Source organism: Notechis scutatus, chromosome 2 (assembly GCF_049901735.1).
Source record: "Notechis scutatus isolate UNSWTSFEM ecotype Mainland chromosome 2, rNotScu1.2, whole genome shotgun sequence".
Taxonomy (NCBI): domain Eukaryota; kingdom Metazoa; phylum Chordata; class Lepidosauria; order Squamata; family Elapidae; genus Notechis; species Notechis scutatus.
The window spans coordinates 118,297,901-118,323,313 of NC_142010.1; the positions used below are offsets into that span (position 1 = coordinate 118,297,901).

General features: G+C 41.3%; 1 protein-coding gene and 1 long non-coding RNA gene across 6 annotated transcripts in view; one reads left to right on the forward strand and one right to left on the reverse strand.

Annotated features, from left to right (window-relative positions):
* BAIAP2 (BAR/IMD domain containing adaptor protein 2) overlaps positions 1-25,413 on the forward strand; it is a 173,793-nt gene that overhangs the window by 134,542 nt on the left and 13,838 nt on the right. For 2 of the 4 annotated variants that reach the window (XM_026675750.2, XM_026675749.2), the window contains exons 8-13: positions 6,386-6,613; positions 9,046-9,247; positions 11,190-11,391; positions 14,499-14,567; positions 15,179-15,329; positions 18,889-18,923. In XM_026675750.2, coding sequence (XP_026531535.1) covers positions 6,386-6,613; positions 9,046-9,247; positions 11,190-11,391; positions 14,499-14,567; positions 15,179-15,329; positions 18,889-18,923 — 887 coding nt within the window. Of the gene's footprint in view, positions 1-6,385; positions 6,614-9,045; positions 9,248-11,189; positions 11,392-14,498; positions 14,568-15,178; positions 15,330-16,504; positions 16,604-18,888; positions 18,924-22,415; positions 24,368-25,413 lie in introns of those variants that run through there. The other 2 variants (XM_087955986.1, XM_087955985.1) reach the window with 2 other exon arrangements.
* LOC148132205 (uncharacterized) lies at positions 962-22,449 on the reverse strand. 2 transcript variants are annotated; one of them, XR_015747704.1, is made up of 4 exons: positions 22,310-22,449; positions 21,052-21,154; positions 16,680-16,763; positions 962-2,950 (listed from the first exon to the last, which is right to left on the reverse strand). It is a non-coding gene; the product is annotated as an uncharacterized LOC148132205 (long non-coding RNA). The 2 variants fall into 2 exon arrangements; XR_015747705.1 differs by lacking the exon at positions 962-2,950 and adding an exon at positions 4,993-5,291.

Below are 25,413 nucleotides of genomic sequence, written 5' to 3' on the forward strand. Positions count from 1 at the left end.
AAAGATTCTTTATAATTAATTATGAAACCTTATTTCAAATTGTCCATGGCTGTGTTATCTCGAGCTCACAGTTACTATAGTGGACTGCCACTAGTGTAGGAAGATTGCCCACTAGTAGTACTTTCTATAGTGCTTTCTATGTGGGTAAACAAAGAAAACTAGTCCATTAAGATCAAGGGTTTGGGAGGTGGCCCTGTATAATTTGTAATAGATATTCAGCTCAAATGCAACGGTTGCTGCCTAGTGGCAAAATCCTTGGTGAAGAATATCTTAACTGCATGCCAACCCATGCAAATTCAGTCTAAATAAAACGTGTTTTATTTTCATGGTTGAAAAGAAAAGTTGGAAAAATAGGGAGAGTACCAGATGGAAATGGAAATGTTATTCTGTTTTTCTTAATGGTGAAATAATTTGTTTTGTTAGTATCAGCAGGCTTATTAGCATTGGTTTGAAAAAAAATGGTTTATTACTGTGTGTATGTGATTATTGTCTCTGCATTTCCTCCATGTATCATTCATAGTATCCATCTGGTTAGATTGAAGTTAGTCAGGTAATAAAGAAATTGCCTGCAAAATCTCAGTGAGTCACAAACACTCTTCAAGTAGAGTTGTATGTCAGGCCATTTACTAATATATGTGGAGAAATAGAAAACCAACATTCTTTTCTCCGGAGCCTCAGTGGCGCAGTGGTTAAAGTGCAGTACTGCAGGCTACTTCTGCTGACTGCTAGCTGCCTGCAATTTGGCAGTTCAAATTCCACCAGGTTTAAGGCTGACTTATCCTTCCATCCTTCCGAGGTAGGTAAAATGAGGACCAAAAATTGTTGGAAGCAATATGCTTAGGGAGGGCTGTAAAGCACTATGAAGGGGTATATAAGTCTAAGTGCTATTGCTATTCTTTCATATGGTGGATTTTTTTTCCTTGCTGTTATTTTGTTAAAATACTCCAATGAAGATAAACTCTTTCAGGTTTTTTTTATTTACATTTTTATTAAGTAGATTATCATGGTGGTATTTACCGTTAGACACTGAGATCATGGGGAGTTACGTATATGGCTTGTTTTATAACTTGTTCAAGAAATGTTACTATACACTCTTACATTCCAGATCAAAACCATTTGAATGGTTTGGATGTGTTGGTTTATAACATTCACATACTCATATACAAAACACCCACACAGATACTTCAAAATGTCATCAAAATCTTCTGGGAAGTATGGGCTTCTACTTAAATTTAGCTATGCTGTTATCTTGAATATCAACTGAATATCAACCTCTGGAGAAGACTCTATGTTGGGAAAAGTGGAAGGAAAGAAAAGAAGAGGATGACCAATAGCAAGTTGGATGGACTTGGAGCAGAATTGGAAAACATGAAGGATCAAGCTAGGGACAGATTATAATGGAGAAAATCTTATCTAGATGGTTGCTAAGAGTCAACACCACCTTGATGGCACATAAAGAAACAATGTTCTTAGTTCCTTTGTCTTAGTGAAGGGACCAAGGTGCATCTTGCCATTCACGCAAGATTCATGACAAGCCACCACCATTATTCTTTCTATATAACAATTTTTCTGTGAAGGAACCTTCCCTTAAAAACCATACATTATGCAAGCAAGAAGCACTCTATATTCTGCCTGAAGACACCAGTACATATGTTTACCTTTCCTTCACCCTCTTTTCAACCTCCCATAATAATAGCTAGGCATCCAACAGGGCAGGTGTGCCTGTTTCCTGGCAGTTGATGTATGGGTGGCACAATGGGCCTTGTGTGCTCTTCAGTCTGGAGCTTATAAATACAAAGCATGCTGCTTCCAATAGAACAGGAGAAGTTAAGAAGTTGCACAACTGCTTTTTGTGCCATTGTTTTTCTTGTCTGAACTCAAATATAGGTAGTCCTTGCTTAACAAATTGGGACTGGCAACTCTGTCATTAAGCAATGTGGTTGTGAAACACAGTGTCACATGACTGTGCCAATGTAAGCCACAGTCCCAGTTGCTGTTATTAGGTGAATCCAGTGTGCTTGCAGCATCCTGCATTCACGTGATCACCATTTGCAACTTCCTGCCAGCTTCCCCATTGACTTTTCTTGTTGGAAATGAAGGTCGCAAATAATCACGTGACTGCAGGACACTCTGACATCATAATTGTGAGCCAGTTGCCCAAAGGTCCAAACTGTGATGATGTGACTATGGGAATGCCACACTCATAGGACCCATCATAGATTCCCCCTTGTTTTGCACCATCATAATTTTGAACAGTTGCTGGACAAGTAGTCTTTCAGCAAGAACTACCTGTATGTTCCTACTTCAAATGTGATGCTAAATGTTTTTTCTTTTGCTCCCAATTTGCATTTTACCTAAAAAAAATCTGGGATTTTTGCCTACCATGTATTATTTTTTGAATCCCCTGGACTGTTTTTATTGCTTTCCTACTTGTGCGCTTTGAAACTGGTCCCAGAGATTCTAGACTTGAGTTTTTTAGTGGGGAGGGGAAACTGAAACTAATGCAGGGGATTAAGAAGCAATTGAAGCAGCAGGACTTTCCAGAATAGCAACTCTTCTTTCCGTGGAAGCTAAGAAGCTCCTGCTGCTCATGCCGATAGGGAGAAATATTTCTATGCACACAATTAATATGCTTTCATGGGGGAGAGGAAAGGGAGAGATCCTCGCCAAAATGATCCACGGAGCTATTATTGACACTTTCACAGGAAGCTGCTTCTTCCACCTACGTGACATTAGCGGTTACCTACTTTCTCTGCAAAGCACAACTTTTTTTTTCATGTTCCTGTTCAAAGACCCAAATAACAGGACAGCTATTACGAAACAGCCTCCCGTCCTACCGCTGACCTGTGCTCACCTGGGGGCTGCCAAAGGCTATTCTCAGACCTCCTTTCAGATAGCATGGTTGCTGTGGAGCAGCTGACCTGTGCAGCTTAGGCACCTTGGGGGCATCCTAGGGGATGTGCAGAAGTAAGCAATCAGTTTCGTTTTGTTTTTTCCTAAAGAAGTAGCCCACATGTACTAGTTTCTGCTTACCTTTTGCCCCTAACGTTTGTGCTGAACCTTCAGCTGCTAAGAGAGCAGAAAGGAGAGAGTGAGCCCACCCTGCTTGGGCAGCGTTGTTGAGAAAGGGTGAGATTTTGGAGGTAAATGTTTCTATGAGAATCTGTTGTCTGCCCCCACCCCCCCAGGCTACATGTCTTTTTTCAACATTCCTTTTCCCCCATAACACCCATGTTTTATATGCTTCTCATTAAAACATTTTTCTCAGAACAATTCACAAAGATTTTGCTAGTCAGGAAATTAAAATTGGGGATGCAAGGCTTGTAACCTGGTTTGAGTGTGTACTTTTGGAAGGAGTTTTTTTAAACGGGCTGCCCCTCAGGAAGACATGTCCATGTGATTTCCATCCAGTGAAAGAAGAGAGCAAGTGAAGAAAAAGGGATAGATGTGAAAATCTGGGCATTTTCTTATATCCCAGCTCATTCATTTTCCTCAAGGATATCCCATTTGGCGCTCGGTACTAAATGTTTTCATCCAGGAGAATGTTATATTAGATGTTTTGGCTTGTGTCAGCATTACATATCCCTGAAAGCAGTGTCAGGTCAAACCATTCTCTAGATAGCACTCATACTTGGTTAAGTAAGGGAAAAGTGTCTGGAATAACAACTTGTGAACAGCCACTGGAATAAAATACCTCTTTTCAGAGATGGGAAGAAGGAGTGGGATTTCTTAGCCGGAGAAATGCACAGAGCTATATTGTACAACTCCTGGCTTTCCAATTTCTTTTCCTTTCTCAAGTTGTTCAGTTACAACATTTTGGTACTGCCTGCGTTGCTTCAAGAAGGGAAGAGTACATTCCCTATAAGAGACAGGTTCTCATCTGTGATTATTTTAGGCTATACACTACTCTTGAGTGTTTTTTCCCCCCAAAGTGAACGTGTAGTACCTGTGTTAAATTTTAAAAAATAGAGCTGGCTACTTTTGCATTTGGGAAGGATTTCAATTTTGCTTGGCCAGATCTTGTGAGGATTGGAGTGTTTTCTTTGTATCACATGGTTCATTGTGTCCGTGCCTTTGCAGCTGTGCAAAATTTAAAAAATAAAAATGGCTGCATATTCTAAAGCAGGGGTCCCCAACCGCCGGTCCGCGGACCGGCACGGGCCGCTGGAACAAGCCTTACCGGGCCGCTGGTTGCTGGCGCCGCCATCTTTTTGGTAAAAAAGCAATTTTTATCAAAAGATGGCGGCGCCAGCGGTGTGAGCTTTTCCGGTAGAAAGCCATTTCTACCGAAAAGCTCACCGAGCGCTGGCGCCGCCATTTTTGACGAAAAATCACTTCCGTGACGCCACCGGAAGTGATTTTTCGTCAAAAAAGATGGCGGCGCCAGCTGCTGCCGCTGAACCTGGCGCGCCAGCTGACGCCGGAACCGGGCGGCGTCGAAAAGGTTGGGGATCCCTGTTCTAAAGTGCTCTATATTTGAATAGAGGTTTCCAAGATTCCAACTTCCTTAATCAGGTCAGAGCTCCTGGAGGGGGTGGTGGGGTGGTTGGTGGTGGAAGCAAGCTGAATTGTTCTTGGGAGTGAAGTTGGAAGGGAGGCCGCTGCCACCCAGCGACACAAATAGAAGCTCTTGCTTTATATTTAACACTACTACTCTAAAGAAAATAAATAGCCTTTAAAAAGAGCTAAATGTTTATCTGGTCCATAAGTAAGCAATGATTGAGGTGACTTTTACTGTGTTTCTTAGTTTAATATAATACCCAGAGGTGGTATTCAGCAGGTTCTGACTGGTTCTGGAGAACCGGTAGTGGAAATTTTGAAAATCTCCTAGTGGAAAATCTCCTGACTGGAGATTTTATAGTATCCTTCCCCTGCCATGCCCACCAAGCCACGCCCACAGAACCGGTAGTAAAAAAATTTGAATCCCACCACTGATAATACTGTGGTGAATTTGAATGAAAGAAAGGGGTCTTGCAGTTGCCTGAGACTGACAAGTATGAAATGTTTTCTTTTTTAATTAAATTGCCACAACTGGGTCTAGCCCATTTCTTTGGTTCTATATTTTTGGTGTCCTAACTAGTATCAGGCCTAATTTATATGAATCTCTCAGACCAGATCAGAGGTCCGGCCCTATCCTGTCCTCTTCTCCTCTCCTCTCCTCTCCTCTCCTCTCCTCTCCTTTCCTCTTCTCTTCTCTTCTCCTCTCCTCCTCTCCTCTCCTCTCCTCTCCCCTCCTCTCCTCTCCTCTCCAGCATTTAGATTCATGAGGCAATCATAAAGACACCTCTAGCCTTGAACAGTGAAAATTGGCTGATTAGCATAGAAAATATTATTTTCTCCCTTTATGATTTTACCCCTTTTACAGTGGACCTAAAAGGGGAAAATGCAATCTTACACAATCTCATTCTATCTGTATTTCTCAGATATGCTTTATCTGAGAAGTTGTTAAGAGAACAATTTCAAAGCAGTGGTACACAAACACCAAATTAGCCTTTTTTCCTCCTCTAACTGAATAACTGACAAATAAACCTAGTCAACCTGTTCTGTCTCACCTGTGACCATGAGGCGAGAGTCCAAGCCTCCAAAGGAATATAAATAAACAGACAGGACCAGGAACGATAGAGTTAAATTCCTTTGACTGGATAAGTCCTTGGCAGTCTTCCAGAAGCTGCCTGCCAAGTCCGATAACAAACAAGACCGTAAATCAAAAGGCAAACACCACACAGAGAATTTGTCAAGCTGCTATTCTGAATAAACAAATTGTCCCAAACGAGTATTCAGAGCTAACACGCCCTCTTTTATTTCCTGAGGGGCGTGTCAGTCTCTCAAGTCAGTTCCTGGTTTGACATTTCCTTTTACATTGCATTTCCCTCTTCTGCCTGCGTCTTTGCCTTGCATCAAACCAGCATTCCTCGGCTTGATCCTCAGGACTCCGGCACGCTCTCCTGATTGTCTGCCGACACCTGAGGCACAACCAGGGAGGAAGGTCCTGGGGAGGGAGATGATTCCGAATCCTCCAGCAACGCAGGCTCAAACCTCAGAGCCAAGTCCTCCTCTTCCTCCTGGCTCAAGTCTGTGTCTTCCAGCAAGGCAGGCTCAAATCTCGATGCCAAATCCCTCTCTCCCTCATTACTTAAGTCTGTATCTTCTAACAAGGCAGGTTCAGATCTCCAAGTCACAACATCAACCTATGTAAATTACAAAGTTACAATAGTTTAATTTCTCCTAGAATCAAAAAATTATTGGCCAGTTAGTGTACCAGTTCCATTCTCAGGAAAGTTATGTCTGGGAATTTCCTGGTTTCCTTCAATTTTTGGATTAAAATCTTATCTGGATTTTTCTTACACTCTGACCTCTCTCTCTTTTTCATTTTAACGACTTTCAGGGAAAAGATATCTTGACACAGAAGCTCCCATTATGGCAACAATCTTGTTCGGATCCCAACAAGATCCCAGACCGTGCTCTCCAGGTTATGCAGCAGATGGCCCTCAGCAGCAATGGCTCAATTATGACTACACCTCTGTCAACATCCAAGTCAAATCTCATCATCTCGGACCCTATACCTGGTGCCAAACCTCTTCCAGTCCCTCCAGAGCTGGCACCATTTGTAGGAGTAAGTATAGGGTGGATTGATAAACTGGGGAGAGATGTCATAATTCATCTTTCAACAGAAAGGTGTAAGCTTGGTACTGGAGCGTGCAAGCTTTTCTAAGTCAAAGCTACGGTGGTCCTTTCACTGGCATGTTGGAAGTCACTTCTAAAATGTAAAGGGATTAGAATTAAAGTGGATTTAGGTTTTGATTTAGTTTAAACCAGTTAAAATGACTATTGTACTGTACATTTTAGAATCTCCATACTTTGGGTAAGTTATCTTATTTTGCTCAGATACAAAGCATGGATTGTTTCTGAATTAAGGTTGTGTCTTTGAAAGACAACTGTTGCAAGACAAACAGGTTCCACTGCACTTATTCTGAAGAATATTAACACGCCAGACAGTTCATTTCTTGGCAAAATATCATGTGCTGGTCATTACCACCAAAGCCTAACAAAGCTATTCCAGAAAAGACTCTTTTTTTTCTGTTTGAACCTCCCTGCTTACTGACATCATCTTGGCATTTTGGGTACAAGCCTTCTCTGTTGCTTCCCTAGTCATTGGAGTGTACTCCCTACAGAGTTAAGGAGGCTAACAGCATCATTAGATTTTAAAATGGCCCCTTTTGAAATAGCAGCCTGGCAACTCATAATTTCATAGCTCCTGCAACGTGTTGTACTTGATGCTGCCTTTCAAGACTACTGGGAAACTGCAGAAAGCAGCTGCCCACTTGCTGGCGGATGAGAGCCACTATAGCAGTGTCACACCAGTTCTGCAGGATTTGTGTTGGTGGCCATCAGGTTTCCAAGTATACTTCAGAGTCCTGGTATTAACCCAACTGATGATGGTATTTATATACATGGATTAGCTCCCAGTTACCTTCAGGACATAACTTTTGGAAAGAAAGAATTGGCCTACCCTGGGTGTTCAAGGTGAGAGGAATGCTTTAATTATTTTCCCTTCAAGAGAAAAGACAGGTGGAGACCCAAATAAGATGCTCTTATTGCTCTCCATTCACTATGGAACAGCTTTATCCCCTTGAGACCAAGATTGGCGCCACCTGGTCTAGTTTAGGAAGGTGGGCATTGGATCCTAGCAATTTACAATTAGGATTGGGGGTTATTTTTAACAGGCGTTTTAACTGTTTTAATGCCTTAGTTTAAATTTTTAGGTGTAAACTGAATGCAGTATACTAAGCTACAATAAACAATTAGAATACTATTTAAAATGTATTGTCACAAGAAGCCTCTCAGACGTCCTTTTTTGTTCATTCTTGAAAAACAAGGCACCTGAACTGAAATCTGTTGATACGTTGCTGATAAACTTGCACAAGTCAGTAACTGACTGTGTTCCAAATTTACATGTCTTCAAAAGCTATTCAGTGGCGATAGGAAAATTGAGGGATTAGGAGAACTTATGCTTCCTCTTGCTGAAGTATTTGGGTTTCTCCTTAAACAATTCAGGGCTCTTTGGTTTTTCTTTTTGTTACCTTGCATTAATGATTTTCCCATTAATGATTAATGGGTTTTTCCAAAACCCATTTATTCAGTCCAGTTCTACAGCTGTAATATGATTACATCTGGGATAGGCTGGCCATGAACTATGTGAAGAAATGTTAAGTTAAACAGATTTGCAAACCTGAGCACTAAGAAGTTGAACTCACAGTACTCTGACAGGTATTATACAATGTGGCATATCTTGGTAAGACTGGTTTTATTTTGGCATGTCCTTCTGGGCAAAGTTGAATATCTTCAAGCTAGCTCAAGAGCCATGGTTCGAGGTCATGTTACAGGTAGTCCTCAACTTATGATCACAGTTGAGCCCAAAATACCTGTGTCTAAACAAGACAGTTGTTAAGTGAGTTTTGCACCACTTTACAACCTTTCTTTCCACAGTTGTTAAGCAAATCACTGTAGTTGTTAAGTTAGTAGCACTGTTATTAAGTGAATCCGGCTTCCCCATTGACTTTACTTGTCAGATGGTCGCAAAAGGTGATCACATGATCCTGGGACATTACACTACAACCATTATAAATATGTGCCAGTTGCCAAGCATCCAAATATTGGTCATGTGACCACTGGGATATTACAGTCGTAAGCGTGACTATCAGTCACTTTTTTCAGTGCCATTGTAACTTCAAATGGACACTAAATGAATGGTTGTAAGTCGAAGACTACCTGTAGAGGTTTAAGCCATTTGATGGGACCACTTATTTCCTTAGTCTGCCAGTCAAAAGACACTCTGCTCCATCTTAATCAGTAATTGTTCTTTCCAGCTCTCTGCCAGGAAAAATAAAGAATTAAGGAGGAAGTGGTGGGAAAAACGAGAGGGCAGCATGATGTAGACTGCCTGTAATATTTTCTAAACAAGGCAGAATGGTTGTGCGAAACAAACACTTGTATCAAGAGCATCCTATCTCTGTTTCTCTCTCCCTCTCCCCACTCTTTCTCCAGCGAATGTCTGCACAAGAGACCATACCAGTAATGAATGGAGTCTCAGGCTCGGAAGGTGAAGATTACAGCCATTGGTCTGACCGAAAGCCTCCTCAGCCTAAGTCCTTATCCCCACCACAACCTCAGAAGCAATTGAGTGACTCTTACTCCAATACTCTCCCTGTGCGCAAAAGTGTAATGCCGAAAAACAGCTATGCATCCAGTAAGTCATTCTTGTAAGAGATTATTCCTCTCTGCCCCTCCCTCCATTTTGGAGGACCACATATGTCAGATTATGGGTGAGATGGCCACTGAACTCCCAAAAAGCAATACAGTAGGAGAAAAGGCCTAAAACAATTTTCTCCAGACTTTCCACCTATGCAAAGACTAAGGGTCCCTAAATCCCCAGCCATCACTACAATCCCGAGAGATCTGGATTATCCCAGTTTGGGGAAAGCTGGCATAGAAGCACAAAAATAGCACCAATTTCTAAAGCATTTCTCACATTGAGTCTTTTAAAGGGTCCACCTAGACCCCCTGTCTTTCTGCTGGTAGAAACAAAAACAGGTATTGAGAAAGCACTGAAAATTTGGGGAGCTAAGACAGCTCAAAAATTGCATCAGGTTTGCTGACATGTAGGCAGGGCTTTGTCAGAAATTAGTTGGATGTGCTTGTTTCTTATTTGCAAGCCCTTACACAATAGAAGTAGATGAGTCAGATGTTTGCACATACCTGAAGAAGAAGCTTTTTTTTCCCTACAAAAGCTATGAACAACAAAGCTGTTTCTCCAAAGTGGTGCAGCAGGCTTGGTTCTTTTGCATCATACTAGAAACAGTGGTGAACAAAGCCTCCTTTAGACTGGCATCACTCTGCGATGTGACTAAGGTAAAAAGTGCCTTTGAGTCAGGCTCAGCTTCATGGACCCAGTTTGCAGCATTCCTGACAGCACCAGAGAAGTAGTTTTCCACTGCTACCTGCTGGGATGTTTCAACTTCCAGGCTAGTCAGTAGCACAAGCATTCCACGAAAGTCTCTCTTCCGAGGACTTCCCAGGCCTTTCCTGTTTAGCTTGGAACTCAGAGAAAGTCAGCCAGATGCTACCACCTCCTGAGATTATATGGGCCCTGATACTATTGCTGTATTGCTTGATTCCAGCAAGAAACAAAGTACTTATTGCATGGAACATGACGAGGTTACTGTACTGTGTTATTATTTATTTATTGAATTTATATAGCCACCCATATCATGCCTCTGACTCTGGTTGGCAAACACAGCCAAACAATCAGCATAATTCAAACATAACCATTAAAAGAACCATAATAACAAAAAGACAATTTTCATTGCTTCCTTTTATGCCATAATTATTATTGATAATAACTCTACATAATACACACGTATCTAGTACTAAGTAATGTTTGATTTTAGGAGTGGGTTGCTCAGTACATCATATCTGTGTGGGTGTTTTACCAGGAATTTCAGTCTTTTCTTTTGCTTTACAAATTCATTGACGTTTATGATCAAGAGATAAATGTTTTAGATGATGATGATGTTAGCTATCCTTTAGCCACAGTTGTGAAGTGAATCACCGCAGTTATTTGGTGAATCAGGTGGTCATTAAATGAATCCGGCTTCCCCCCACTGATTTTGTGTTTTGGAAGCTGTCTGGGAAATGGCAGTCCCATGACTCTGAGACAGTGCAATTGTCCTAAATATATGCTGATTGTTGGCACCTGAATTTTAAACACATGAATGTGGGAGTCATAACTGTGAGGACCCGTTGTAAGTCACAGTGCTGTTGCGATTTCAGACGGTTACTAAATGAATGGTTGCAAGTCAGAGACTACCTGTAAATCAGCAATCCGCAGTCTTTTATTAAAAAAAAAAAAACATTTGGCAAACTTTCTCTGGTAACTGAAGTATTAGCACAGTCCTAAAATAACAGAAAAAAAGGTTTATTTATCGAAAAGAGTGGACTCCATCCAGTGGTGTATTAACCATTAAGCAAACTAAGCACATGCTTAGGGCTCCAGGCCCAAAGGGGGCACCACAAAGTTGAGAATATGGCTTCGTTTGTATAGTATGTACAAAGGGGGGGGGGAGCAACAAGTGTTGTCAGTTCTTAGGGCACCTTAATGAGCCTTAATCTGCCACTGACTTGTCTTTCAGCTGAAAACAAGACTCTTCCCCGTTCCAGCTCCATGGCAGCAGGACTAGAAAAAAATGGCCGAACAAGAGTGCGAGCCATCTTCTCTCACGCTGCTGGGGACAATAGCACCCTTCTGAGCTTCAAGGAGGGAGACCTTATTATGTTGCTAGTGCCTGAGGCCCGAGATGGCTGGCATTATGGAGAGAGTGAAAAGACCAAATTGTGAGTATGCTTGTCAGTGTGTGGGCCTCAGAATGTGTTTTTCTTTCCTTCTGGTGATATTAAGGTGTCTTCTTCGGGATTCAGTTGCTTTCTTATGTTATGAACTGTAATTTAAGTTTTAAACCTCTCAGAGCCCCGGAAGGGTGGTGCCAATTGCCTGTCTGAGCCATCTTCAGACAGTGGACACACAAAGCCATGCTGCATGCCTTTTGTCCCCAAGGTTCAGGGGTACAACCTGAGTATGCTGAGGTGGTGCTGTAGGTAGAGCAAAGCATGGGCTGTCTCATGTGTGATCCTTTTTGTCATTTTGGTCTCTTCCCCAGTGTGGCATTGCTGCAGAAATTGCAATGAGAGTTCTAGTATTTTGCATCTGTATTAAAAAGTCAGTGCAAAATCAAAGAAAGCGAGGAGAGAAACACCACAAGTTTTACATTAGGGAACTCTGATGAACTTTGAGCCTAAGACAAATTATTATTCTTTATGCTTAAAACATAGCGTGACTTTCCAATGAACTTTTTTCCTTACCCTGATTTGGAAATCTTTGCTCTGGTAGCCAAAACCGAAGTTGATGTGCCAAGAAGTGGAATGTATAATAAACAGTTCTGCCCTCAACAACACAGCTCCCACGCTGGGGAATGCCAGAAAAAAAAATGAAGAAGGAGGGCAGAAATTGTAGGCTTTTAATTCCTGGAGAGTCTGTAGCGTAACTAGGAATAAAAGCTGTCGCTGGGGTGGACCGCTCCAGCAGGTTTGCTTTGGCATAATGGGTTTGTTTAAGATTAGGACAAAAAAAGTCTTCCTTGGCAACAATTGTGTAGGTAAGCTCCTTCATAGATACTGAATATTTATTTATTTTTTTCTTCTCTCCTTCGCCACATTTCAGTATTTAAAGCTCTAAACCTGGAGGTGCGGTCTTTTTTCCATTGTTCACTAAATATAGCCATACTTTTATTCCTTTGTCCATGCAATTTGTGACTGGCTTAACAACAAATGCCAGTTGCCAAGCAAATGGCTGGCTTAATTAGCAGAACCAAATTAGGAAGCCTTAGAACTGGAGGGTAGTCGTGAGGGTGGAAGTCTGCTGATCTGGTCATTCCTTTTTTTAGCCCAAGTGCCCAACATCCATGGGGTGAGCCGGAAAGCCGGCAGGGTGTGAAAGTAGGTGGCTGGTAAGATTATGCACAATAAATTTGGACAGCAGGAAAACCTTGCTTCACAAAGTAAAAGCACAGTTGGCAGTTAGACGCCTGTGGCCATTTGGGGGAAACTGACACATATATTAGCAGCTTTCCTTTAAAAGATCCAGGATGAAATCATTCTAGATACAGGTAGTCCTCAACATACGACCTCCATTGAGCCCAACACTTCTGTGGCTAAGCAAGACAGTTGTTAAGGGAGTTTTGCCCATTTGTACGACCTTTCTTGCCACAGTTGTTAAGTGAATCACGATTAAGTTACTCGCACGCTTGTAAAGTGAATCTGGCTTCCTCATTGACTTTGCTTGTCAGAAGGTCGCAAAAGGGGATCCCGTGATCCCAGGACACTGCAACCGTCATAAACATGAGTCAGTTGCCAAAGCGTCTGAATTTTGATCACGTGACCATGGGGAATGCTGCAATGGTCGTAAATGTGAAAAACTGTCACAAGTCACTTTTTTCAGTGCCGCTGTAAATTTGAACAGTCGCTAAGCGAACTGTTGCAAGTCAAGGACTACCTGTACTCAAATGCTACCTTCTGTTATAATGTCCCCTTCTTACTGTAACACACATACTGAATATGCCTCCAGCCCTTTTTAGCATTGTCACGCTGTTGCACATTCCCAAAGCCACTCTGCTGAAGTTCACTGGCAAATCACCAGCCTTCAGTAATGTGACATTTTAAAACAGTTTTTAAAACAATTTATAGGTGAAGAATACATTCAGTTCCCTATAAATCTCTCTGAAGACGCTTCTACATCGCTAATGCTTTCACTCCCCAAATACTCAGTTGTGATCATACTTCTTGGCTGCCATGAAGCTTGCTGGCACCTCTGCCCAGCTGGCCAGTGGGAGGGGAGTTCAAAAATGGGTGTTCATCTGGTGTCTTAATTCCCCCCCACACACACCCCAGCCTCCCGCCTTGCCTTTGCTTCCCTGCATTTGTTGTCTGGCAAGGTTACTGCACTGAAGCAGCAAAGCTGTCATGTTGGCAGAGTGGGGAAGGATAGCAAGGTGCAGTGGCTCCCTGCCTTTGGGAAAATTGGGAGGAATCCAAGAAACCGGAAGGCAAGATGAGGCAAGAATTCCCACATGAAAAATGAGGGTGAATATACGTGTCCCAGGATAATGCTGCAGGATCCGATCTGGGTCAGTCACCGGGACTTAGAGGTTTTGTCTTCCAAGCTTTCGGATCCATGCTGGAGCCCTTCTTCAGGGAATTTCTCTCTAGCCTAGGCAGAGAAATTCCTTGAAATGGGCTCCACTGCAAGTCCAAAAACTTGGAAGATAAAACCTCTGGTCCTGGTGACCGACCCAAATTGGATCCTGCAAGAATTCCCACCATTGGGAAGTGACTATCTTCTGAAAGAGCAGCTGCTCTGGGAGTAAATTGCTCACCTGCCAAAGACCTTCAGCGACCAAGAAAGTCAAGGGCACAGAGAGACACAGCACTGGTGCAATTCATGCATATGGAAGGGGTTCATATTTCTAAAAAACTGTCCACAGTTCCCTACTTTTTGAAAGAAGTGGCCAAACAATTCATCCCCAGGCCTCCCTCACACCATCACCATTCTTCCTGAAGCTGCTGGAGATAAAAATAATTACAGGAAGAAACAATGACCCTCAACCATACTACTGCCTCGTAAACTGTGTCATGTCATAGAATGGAGAGAAAATAACCTAGTAAGCATTTTGAGGTGACAATTTCTTTATTGGTTTTTTTTAAACCTTTCAACTGGAAGATTTATTCAAGACTAGGATTAAAAATTAAGAGGCATTCTAGATTCTTCCCATGGAAAATGGAATGCATGGGTTAGGGTTAGGGTTAGTTTATTCCTTCTTCAGTATCCCCTTCACTGAATGGGAAAAAAACATGGACCTTTTTCTCTTTTCTTTCTACTTGTGTTGTAGGAGAGGCTGGTTTCCTTTCTCCTACACACGTGTGTTGGACAGTGATGGGACCGATAGATTACATATGAGGTAAGAAAGTTCTTTTCATGGATGCAGTGCAATCATCTGACATTTGAATAATGTTTATACTCAAACAGACAAGCCCTGTGTTTATTTAGCCAGAAGCAGGATCTGTCCTGCATTGCCCTCTTCTGGCTTATCTTTCATTAGGAATTTTATTAGACTGGCTTCATATTTTTCAAGCTAAGATTTCAGGCTTTGCTGTAAAAATACATGGTGTCTCTTTTCGTGGGTGTATACATTTGCCCATGTATTTGTACACAAAGAGATACATGTATGTGTGTACGCATGCATGTATGATCTGGAGCAAGCCAGCGTGAATATATTTGGTGAAAAAAGTCCGATGAGACACTGTTTCATATGGTAAACATAATGAACACATATGGCCCCGAATGGAAAGGCTTCCAAGCCTTGGTGGTGACAGGAGGAGGAGGATGTTTCCTTAGTGATTCTGAGCAGGTTCCCATAGGGAAAGACGTGTGGGAGGAAAAAAATCTGAAGAATCCTAATTTTGTCTGCATGCAAGGAATGAGGCAAGCCTTAATGGCTTATAAAGTGAACCCTGTTTGCAAAATTCTGCCACAGAGGAGATGCTGACTTAAATGTGCTTATGTCTTCAGCCAGGGGAAAAGCAGTAGTACAGGTAACCTGTTGGACAAAGATGATATCCCCCCTCCCGACTACAGCATGTCCTCCCGAACTTTCCAGGCACCGAATGTCAGCACTTTCAAACAGAGGCCGTACAGCGTGGCGGTGCCAGCATTCCCCCAGGTGAGAGACACCTTTTCAACTCAGAGGAGAAGGAGACATAACCAATATGAGTGAATACATCAATCAGGAGGGACCCTGCCAGTGGTAGATTCTAAGGCTCCGTCAGTGGAGAGGGAAGGTGGATTTTCAGAGAACCAGCATTCTGCAGGTGTCAGTGGTACCTGTCTTGTACTTCTGGTTGGGTATGGTTTAATCTTTAGCTTTACTAAAAGTTTGCAGTGGTCGTTGACCATCAAAAATGGCTTAAATCAAATGGATGTATGGGTTGGTGAGAATGAAATGGGCTTCAGATCATTTAAATATAGCGGCTCTGATAATGAAGAGTAAAGGAGGAAATTGGCCCTGCAACTTTTTCTACAGCTAGTACAACGAAATGAAAGGGTTCTAGCTGAGTCACGCTTTATTTTAACTGTGATTTGGATAACAAGCCATAGAAGTCTGGTTCACAGACTACTAAGCCATAAACGTGGCTCAGCACAATATCTGAGAGAAGCTAGTCCATGTGAATTGTGGTTTGAATGGAACAAACTTGAGGTTAGCCCACTGATGGACTACCGGCTCTTGTTTTCAACTAAGCCAACTTGCAATATCCATCTGAACTCATTATTTTTCTCTATAGGATAGGGAAGCCTTGTGATGAGATGCTTGATTCTGTGAAATGTTATTTGGGCTACGAGCAAAAGTTTTCCAAGCCTACCTACTCACTTATATTAGAGATTATTTCCATTTGAATTGGTCGGATCCTTGTTGTGCTATTTCTTAATAATGCTATTGGTATAAGCCTAATAAATCTTTCTAATGCCTCCCTTTATTGTTTGGAAAATTCTTCTGCAATGTTGAGAGCTAGGTCGGGAAGTGAGTAAGCCGCTTCCTTTGATGCAGCAGTTATTCTGCCTTCTTTGTGCTAAATCTGCAAAGTTATCTTCCATATGCAAATCAACAATCAAATGTTGCCATTGTGTTTTGAAGCTGATCACCAGAAGGAAACTTGGACCAAAAATCAAAGATGCTGTGTGTACATTGTTGGTAGGTAGGAGGTTGCCTTGCTAAAAGTAGCTCTGGTTGCTCCATTGCTGAAGTGAACCTTCCTAAAAATTCCTGTTTCGTAACCCAGGTATTCGTACAAGCAGGTGAGGCTCATCTTGCCAACAGTTGCTTGTATTTATTATTTATAGGAGTACCTTATGCCCTACGGTTGTGCAATTAATGAATATTCCCGTGGCCTCTTCCCAGTGTCACCCGCCTCCTACCAGCCTTATTCTAGGTCAACAGCCGTAAGTCCCAAGAACACAATGTTTCCATTGGGGTTTCAAAAGCCTCTTTTCTGCCTCAAGCATCTTTGTGGCTTACCTAATACGTGTATCCTGGCTCCCCATCTTCCTCAATCTCAAGAAGCTGGTGAGATGAAAGGCTTCTTTTAAAAAATGCAAACAGCTGTCAAAAAAGCAAGCATGGGGAGAGGTAAAAAATTAATTGATTGGCAAATTAGTGACGGGTAAGGCAGAAAGACTGGCAGGAAAGGGCAATGTAAATACCCAACTGGTAACATATGGCTGTTCTACATGTATCTAGCTGCAGAATTCAATGGCTCTTAGGCCAACAATGCTTATTTTTCCCCCATCTCCTCTCCCTTGGACCTTCCACACAGTGTGTCTGGAGGTTTGAGAAGATTAACACCAGCTAATGGGTGGATGGAGACAATAAGCTGAGGCACACGGAAACAGAGTGTGCACATTAGTAGGCAAAGGAGGATGGGTGGGTGGGAGGTAACTCATTTTGAATTTAATTTTGTTGGAAAACCGCATTAAAATGTTTATCTCCTATCAAGGGTAGCAAACTGAGAAGAATGGTATCAGTCCAAGAATACTTAGCATTAGAATGAAGGCACTATTTTTGGCTGTAAAGAGGTTATGCTACCAGAGACATTCTAAGCACAAGAGTCCATCCTTTTCTCAGGGTCTTTAGAATTCAATATCTTTGTCAGAGTGTGCTGTGAAGAGATAAGTTGCAAAATAATAGTGGCTTTGGCTAGAAAGATGTTGGATTTCTTTAATGGCGAGCTTTGATGCTCAAGTTGGGGGTTTTCATTCAGAAGCCACTTTTTCTCTGGCTAGACACATGTCAGAGCCAAGGATCACAGCAAAAGAAGAACGTGACTTATCCTTAATACACACCCATATCAATTAAGAGGTTAGCATGGTACTGTTTGAATATATTTTGAGTTTCGCCCTTCCATTTCAACTGCAGGCTACCTGACCAGCTGACATCTGATCTAACATTTTATATTTTTGTCTAGAATATTTATTGCTGTAATCGGGTGAAAACTGATTACAAGTACTGTAGTTGAGTCAAATAGCTTCATAGGTCTGAACAGGACTAAGGGTATATTAATTCAGGCTGAAGGAAAATCCCTAAAACTATCCAAGATTATGATTCCTTTTACATCAAGAATCGGAACTGGTGGCACTTCTGATATTGCTTGATCTTCAGTTCCCCAATATTGTCATCATTGGATGACAGGGTGATTGATACAAGTTGTAGGTCAGCCATGTTCAAAAGCTCACCGTTTAGTATGGGTAGTCCTCGACTTACAACCATTTATTTAGTGACCAAAGTTACAATGGCACTGAAAAAAAGTGTCTTATGACCAGTTTTCCATATCACAGGCTTCCCCATGGTCACATGATTAAAACTTTGGCAGCTGGCATGTATTCATGACCATCGCAGTGTCCTGAGGTCATTTGATCATCTTTTGTGACAAGCAAAATCCATGGGGAAGCCAGGTTCACTTAACAACCGTGTTACTAACTCAACAACCGCAGCGATTCATTTAACCGCTGTGGCAAGAAAGGTCTTAACATGGGGCAAAACTCACTTAGCAACTGTCTTGCTTAGCAGCAGAAATTTTGGGCTCTGTTGTGGTCATAAGTCAAGGACTACCTATAATCTCTTCATACAACATAGGTGGACCTAAATATGTTTCACGCCATCTACAATAGCTGTATGATTAGACTTCACCCCAAAAAAGGGAAAAATAAGCGCTTTTATTATTTTTTCCCCCCTTCTCTTCCCTGGATGCATCAGAGAGCAGCAATGAAAGTAGCAGGCTGCCATATCACTGTGCATGGCTGCTTTGACTTCATCTGTGCTGCCTCTCTCTGAAGAGAAGACGACGACGTGCAAAAGAGATGGAGGGGCCTTCCTCCATCAGGAACTGAAAGGCTATCAAGCTGCATTCCCCACGGCGTGTTTTTTGCAGCCTGCATAGCATTTTGCACCGCCCCCTTTTAGCACTCCCTGCACTGCATGTCTTTACGTTGGAGACTATTTTTAATCTCGCAGATCGGCTACACAAGATCACCCTCTGGTGAACAAATGTAATTTTGGGGAGGGGGGGTCAATGTCTTTTGTCCTAGTTTTGAGACCAAGTACACTTTGACTATGCCTTGTGGGGAGGCTGTTGGGACAAGGCAGATGCATACCTTCCATTGCTATCTTTGTGGCAAGTGCATTATGATTCCATAGCTGATACCCTCCCCCACTTTTTTTTTTTCTACAGGGACTGGATGACTATGGGGCAAGACCCTCAAGCAGGTAAGTTATTTCATTTTCAAATCCATTATGGATCTACAAAGTTCATTTCAATATGAGAAGCTAAGGTTTGGACAAAATTATAAAAGTGACGTCAAATGCAATTTCTGGTGTTTTCACTGACACCCCTATATAGCATCTTGAAAATTATACAGAAGTTGAATTTTTTAAAAGATCTCCTTAGTCTATCCTGCAACGCTGTAATTTTTCCCATTAAAGTCCAACCTCCCAGGTCCAATCTTGGCTTAGCTTTCTTAGATTGGCCACACAGCCCGGCAAAAGCTTGAAATGAAAGAAATTCCCACAGAACCACATGTTTTTAAAGTATGCAGGAACTGTTTTATCCCTGGGTTTTTGTTTTTTGTTTTTGTTTTTTTTTGAGCAAGGCATGGCATAATTGCTTGTATTTTGATTTGGTCTGGCCCTTCACAAAAAGGATATATATTACACTGAGGACCTTCACCTTTATTATTATTATTTTTTCCTTGAATTGAAATGCTTCTCATACATATATAGCCCACATTATTTACCCTTTCAAGGTAGCCAGTAAAATGCAGAAAATGTTTATGCACCTTGCTCAGACTCATTTGAGTGAGCTGTATAAAAATGCTGCAAATAAATAACACAGAATATCTCATTATACTTTTCTATCTTTGTGGCTATGACTTCTGCTATATACATTCACCTCTTTTTTGAAGATCCTTGTCAAATGCACTCAACCACAACTTCCTTGGTGTTCTTCCTCTTAACCACTCACTCTTCCTTTGTTTTATAAATTTTGTTCTTTATTTCAAAGTTCACATTTATGTTCATACATTCTTGATCCTATCTCTTTTTGTTTTTCTAAAATAACTACATCCATTTCATTCAACTGACTTTTATGTTTTTCCTGACATTCCCAACTCTTTCTTCCATATAACTAAATAGGGAAAAGAACATCATATAAACATTTGACATTCATTTGTCAAGACAGATTAAGTATTACCCATTAATTTTCTTATGTTTGCACAACTGAAAATTTCCTCATCCATTTCCTCATCTTTAATAAACATTCTGCCAAGAGGCACAAATTCATCTACTTTTCCTGGTGTGTGTGTGTGTGTGTGTGTGTGTGTGTGTGTGTGTGTGTGTTGTTATTTATGAATAAATTGAATTCATTCACTCCATCTTCCATGACAAACAAAATTACATTGATCTTTGATAAACTAATTATTGAGGGGTCCTTGCTGTTCTCTGAGCTTGGTTGTTCCCTTCCAGATGTTTCATTACCTGAACTGGGGAACATCATCAGTGCTAGTGATGATGTTACCCAGACTACCAGTAATGATGATATTACCTAGTTTGGGTAATGAAACTACTTCCAGAAAACAACCAAGCTCAGAGAGCACCAAAAGACCCTGCATTTCAATCATGAACTACACATATTTTTCTTTATTGATACTTGTATGTAGGCATCATATAACATGTTTCAATTCACTAGCATATCATTTGGCTCCTTAGCCAACAGCACAGCCACGTCTGGAAACCTAGTATGTGCCCACATCATCTAATGTCACCATAAGCATCTATCTTTCTCATTGTCATGAACTGGGCAAAACGGTGCAGTCATAGAGCAACAGTTATTGAGCCCAGGCACCTCAAATGGGCTCCGGTATAAGAATGCCAGGACTAGTTACTCCCTTGGGAATAAAATTTGGGAAAGGTGTAGTCATTTCAGTGTAGTTGTGCTGCTGAAGCTTTAGCACCACTCCACTGCCACACTCAGCTGCAGTCACATGATCCTCATTTCCAACACTCCCTGACAGCTTCTGACAAGTCAGTGGAAAGGCCAGCAGGAAAGGTTGCAAGTTGCTCAGTTTTAAGTCTCCCCCACATATATAACCTTCCCAGCCCCTCTGTGTTTGTGCCACTGTGACCATCTGCACATCCTCACACTCCCTTTTGGACTTGTGCTGTATCCAGTCCACATGACACCTCTTGCTCACCTCCGTGTTCCCTTCCCAGTATGCGCCACACCCCTGCGTACCCAACCCATGCACCTCCTGCACAATCCCACATGCCCTCCCTAAGCCACACCACTCCTCCTCCACACTCCTGTATTCCCTCTCCTACCTGGGCAGCAGCCGCTTACCTGCCTGCTGACCCTGGACTTGCACGTCCCTGCCAGTTTGCCCACTGACTTTCTCCCTGGAAGCTTCCCATAAGCAAAGCAAATGAGGAACCTGGCAGGAATTCTAGGAAGAAACAAGGGAGGGAAGGAGGAGGAAGGGAAGGAAGGAAGATAAAAGAAATTGTTTTTTTGCCCACCCACAGTTATTCTGTTTAGGTAAGGAAATATCTCTGAAACGATGACCCAGTGGATGATAGATTGTCTAGTTCCTTATATATTTATTCATAAATACATTAAACAACACAGTATACATCCACGTCTTACTCCCTACTAAATGTCGAACTATTCATTAATTACTTTATTTACACTACTGGAGGCTCCTTTTCACCCATTTCCAAAACACTTTTGATTCCCATCAAAATTGCTTTGTCTTTTCTCTGTTAATTTTTTTCCTTGCTCTCTTCTTTGTAATCATCCTTTTTTCCTCTGTACATTGTACGATATCAGTTTCTCTACGCTTTTTGCAGTGGTCATTCTTGTTTGCATTTTTTTTCTCATGTCCAGACTTCTTGCACGTCATCATTCTACAAAGTATCCTTTTTCATTCTTCCTGTTAAGTCAGACTAGAAAGGAAGATGAGCTTTATTGAATGCTACTGTGTTAATTACCACAGAGTTTCCCTCGCTGTGTGCAGTGATAGGAAAATATGACTGTTCGTTATGTTGCATTGTAACTCATGCAGGGCCATAGGCATGCTCAAAAAACACAGTTGGAGGATTGAATTAACTGAACATGCACCACACAAACATGTCTCAATTTTCTGTAGTGCATTCGTGAGTCATTTGTTCAGTGGGACACAACTTCAGTTTTAAATGCAATATTCCCAGTTAAACTGACTTTTTTTTTTGAAGCAGGAAGTAGATTCCACATTTTGCTCTTCTTGCATCTTTAGTTGCATATTTGTTAAACTACCTTTTTTTCCCCCCTGTGGCCTTCAAACTGAGACACACTGATGGAAATGCCCCGTACAAAACCAGAAATGAATGCAAAACCCACATCCAAGCAATTAGAAACAATAAAGATGTCATAGAGCAGCAACCTAATCTCTTCCTTTTGTTTTCTGAGTATGGCAACCTCTTCAAATCTAGTGGGTTCTTCTACTAGATGGAGCCCAAGAGAAGCTGCTCTTTCTGAGCAGTAATGAAGCTGTGAATAGTCTACTCATTTGCGTCCTGCCCTTGCTCCCTAATTCCAGTATCAATGCATTGCCACTTATTACTTGGTGCTCTTCCATCTATTCTTGGTTATTATTTCTCTGTCTCTGTCTCTCTTTCTGGTGAAGTGAGTTTGGGCCGAATTGTATGCTTTTTCTTTCTGTTCCACAGCGGCAGTGGCACGTTGGTATCTACAGTGTGAGAGAAGGAATCTTGACTAGAAATGACAGCTGCTGCTTGGAAGACTTCCTTCTTTTGCTTCTCTGTCCCCTTCATTTCCTTCTTTCTACTGAGATGCACATTTTTCCTCCTACTTGTCCTCTTTTCAAAGCAACTGTGCCATCAGCTCCTTCTCTCATCCCTGTGGACCCCAAGGACCATTCTTTGAGGAACTCTTGGAGCTGCTACTTTCCCATCCCCTGGTATTTCCAACCACCCATTTCGAAGCGGGAAAATGTCCAGAGAAGGAACGTTAGTTTTCACAGATGCTACTGGGTGCAATTGAGATAAACTAAACTAGATAAAGATGCTGCATCTCTCTCTCTCCCTCCCTCCCTCATTCTCTCCCCCTCCCTCTCCTCTCTCTCTCTCTTTTATAAATTATTTTACTTTTCTTATTGCATTCTCTCTTTTCAGAGATGTTAATGCAAGCTGCACATTTATAACAAAATAAGTGCAAGATTCCTACCCTCTTTTTTTTTAAAAAAAAAACAACAATCTGGAAAACAAAATATGCATGGCATATGGTGTACGTACTGTTACTTCAACTATCCTTTTTTGCAACTTTATCACAAAATCAGTTCTCTGTGTCAAAAGAAAAGGGATGCTCGGGTATTACTGTGTTGGTTTTGGCAAGAATTGGACTGTTAAACTGAGCACCAACCCAGTCTCCATTTTGTAAAGTATTTTGTTTTATATATATGACAGACACAAGCATATTATATTATTATTCTATTCTATTATGATATATATTTTGTAGGAAGGTATTGTTACCTCACAGTTATGCTGAAAAGAGCAGTGGAGTAAAAGGGAGTGGAAGGGCTTCTTCTGTTGTATTATGCAGATTGCCAGATCAATCCAAAGACTTTCTCTTTATAAAACTGGAAGGTTTTTTTTGTCTTCTTGGTAGAGAAGGAGGGCCAAACTGCCTGTGTTTTGAAATTCCAGTTCTGAACAAGGAGATTTCTTTTTCTTTTGCTGAAATTTCAACCACTTTTCTTTCTTTTAAAAAAAGCCTTCAGTCTTAACTAATTTCAGGAGCAAACAAAGTAGGAAACTAATGGCTACTGATTGGGACTGCTTCTTCCGTTATCAAATTCCAGGAGGTCGGACCTATGCCGAAGACTGAAGGCTTTCAGCTTTGAGTTTCCCAACCTTGGAAACTTTAAGATGTGTGAACTTCAACTCCCAGAATTCTCCAGCCAGCAGCAGCTAGGGAATTCTGGGAGTTGAAGTCCACAGGACTTAAAGTGACCAAAGTTGGGAAACCATGGGTTACAGTTTACAGTGTGAAACTATATTCCTATTATGATCCAAGGGTGACTGCAGGATATGGTCCAAAAAAGTCAAGATGGTGACCCACAATGGTGCAATCAAGACTCCACCTGTGTTTTATATAATGCACATTTAAAAAGAGGTCAGGCTTTGACTATATTGTCTTAACTACCATATTGACTTTTTTTTAACCACACTTGCCAATGCCCTTGTGTGATGCCAATGTGAGTTACGTGAAAAACAGTCAAAATATTTGATCTGTATCGGAAGCAGCTGGCAATATTATCTTGACTAATTGTATATACGAAAGTTCTATCTCTACATATATAACAAAGCTTTTGTTTTATATAATAGACTTGGGGCATATGTAGTACGATCCTCATTGTCATAGCTTTGCTCAAATGTTTACATCAAGGATACTCTGTAGAATACAGACAACGAAGCAAAACAGAAAATGCACAAGTACTCTGTAAAAGTGCTGGTGGGGAGGGGAATTGTGTTTTTTTCTTTTCTTTTTTAAAAAAGCTAAGAAGCAAAAAAAAAAAAAAAAAACCCAACAAAAACAAAATCAAGCTGAAAAGAAATGTGCCCTGTACTATGATATTTGAATAAAAGTTTTACTTCCTCCATTGAGTTGGGCTTGGGTAATTTTCTTCAAAAAGATTTAAAGTCTGTTTATTTAGCTGACTTTATCCTTGGCAGATTATACGCTCACACTTAGCTTGTTTAGAGCCGTGGTGGTGCAGTGGTTTAGAATGCCATATTGTAAGCTAACTCTTCCCATAGTCTGGGTTTCGATCCTGACTGGCTCAAGGTTGACTCAGCCTTCCATCCTTTCGAGGTCAGTAAAATGAGAACCCAGTTCATTGGGGCAATATGCTGATTCTGTAAACCACTCAGAAAGGGCTATAGAACACTATGAAGTGGTATATAAGTCTAAGTCCTATTGTTATTGCTGGTGTATTTATAATACAAAAGGCTCTTGGCCCAATCCCCATTTTCTCAATTTCCCTTTAATGCTCAGTCATTTCTTCATCACTGTGAGAGTGCAGATTACTGTTATTCCCATTCTACATATTAAAAAGTGAGACTGAAAAAGAGACTTGCTCAAACTCAGGACAGGAATCTATACAGGTTAACCAGCTGTTCCTGTTCTAATTCTGATCACCAGCATCTGGTGGAAGACTCTTTCCAACAAGCCCAACATGAAACATGTCAGCGTGTTTACCAAGAATCAGATCATTAGAACCTCAGAGTTTGTTGCAGGAGAACCTAAGCCACAGCTAATAATTGCAGTTAAAGATAAAACTTGATAAAGGTAAAAAAAAAACCTTAAACAGTTCTGTTTATATTTCTGTTGAGCATAGTCTCCTAATCTTTAGGACTGCAACTTCATTAATACCCAGCCTTCAGTCATTCTGGCTCTATAATGTAGAGTTTGAAATCTGAGATATTTGGAGGGCAGCACAGTGGGAAAGTCCAAGAATTATAGAAGAGCGTCTTGGGGATTTTCTAAAGGTACAATATGTTCAGCTATGTCTGCGTTATCCCACAATAATATTGGGACAATCTAGCCTTTTATTTTCATCCCCACTGTGTTGCTGTCCATGTGGTAATCAAAAATAATCCCACCGCAGCCTGGTTTCACTTTGTGGGAGGCTACATCCAGTTTTCC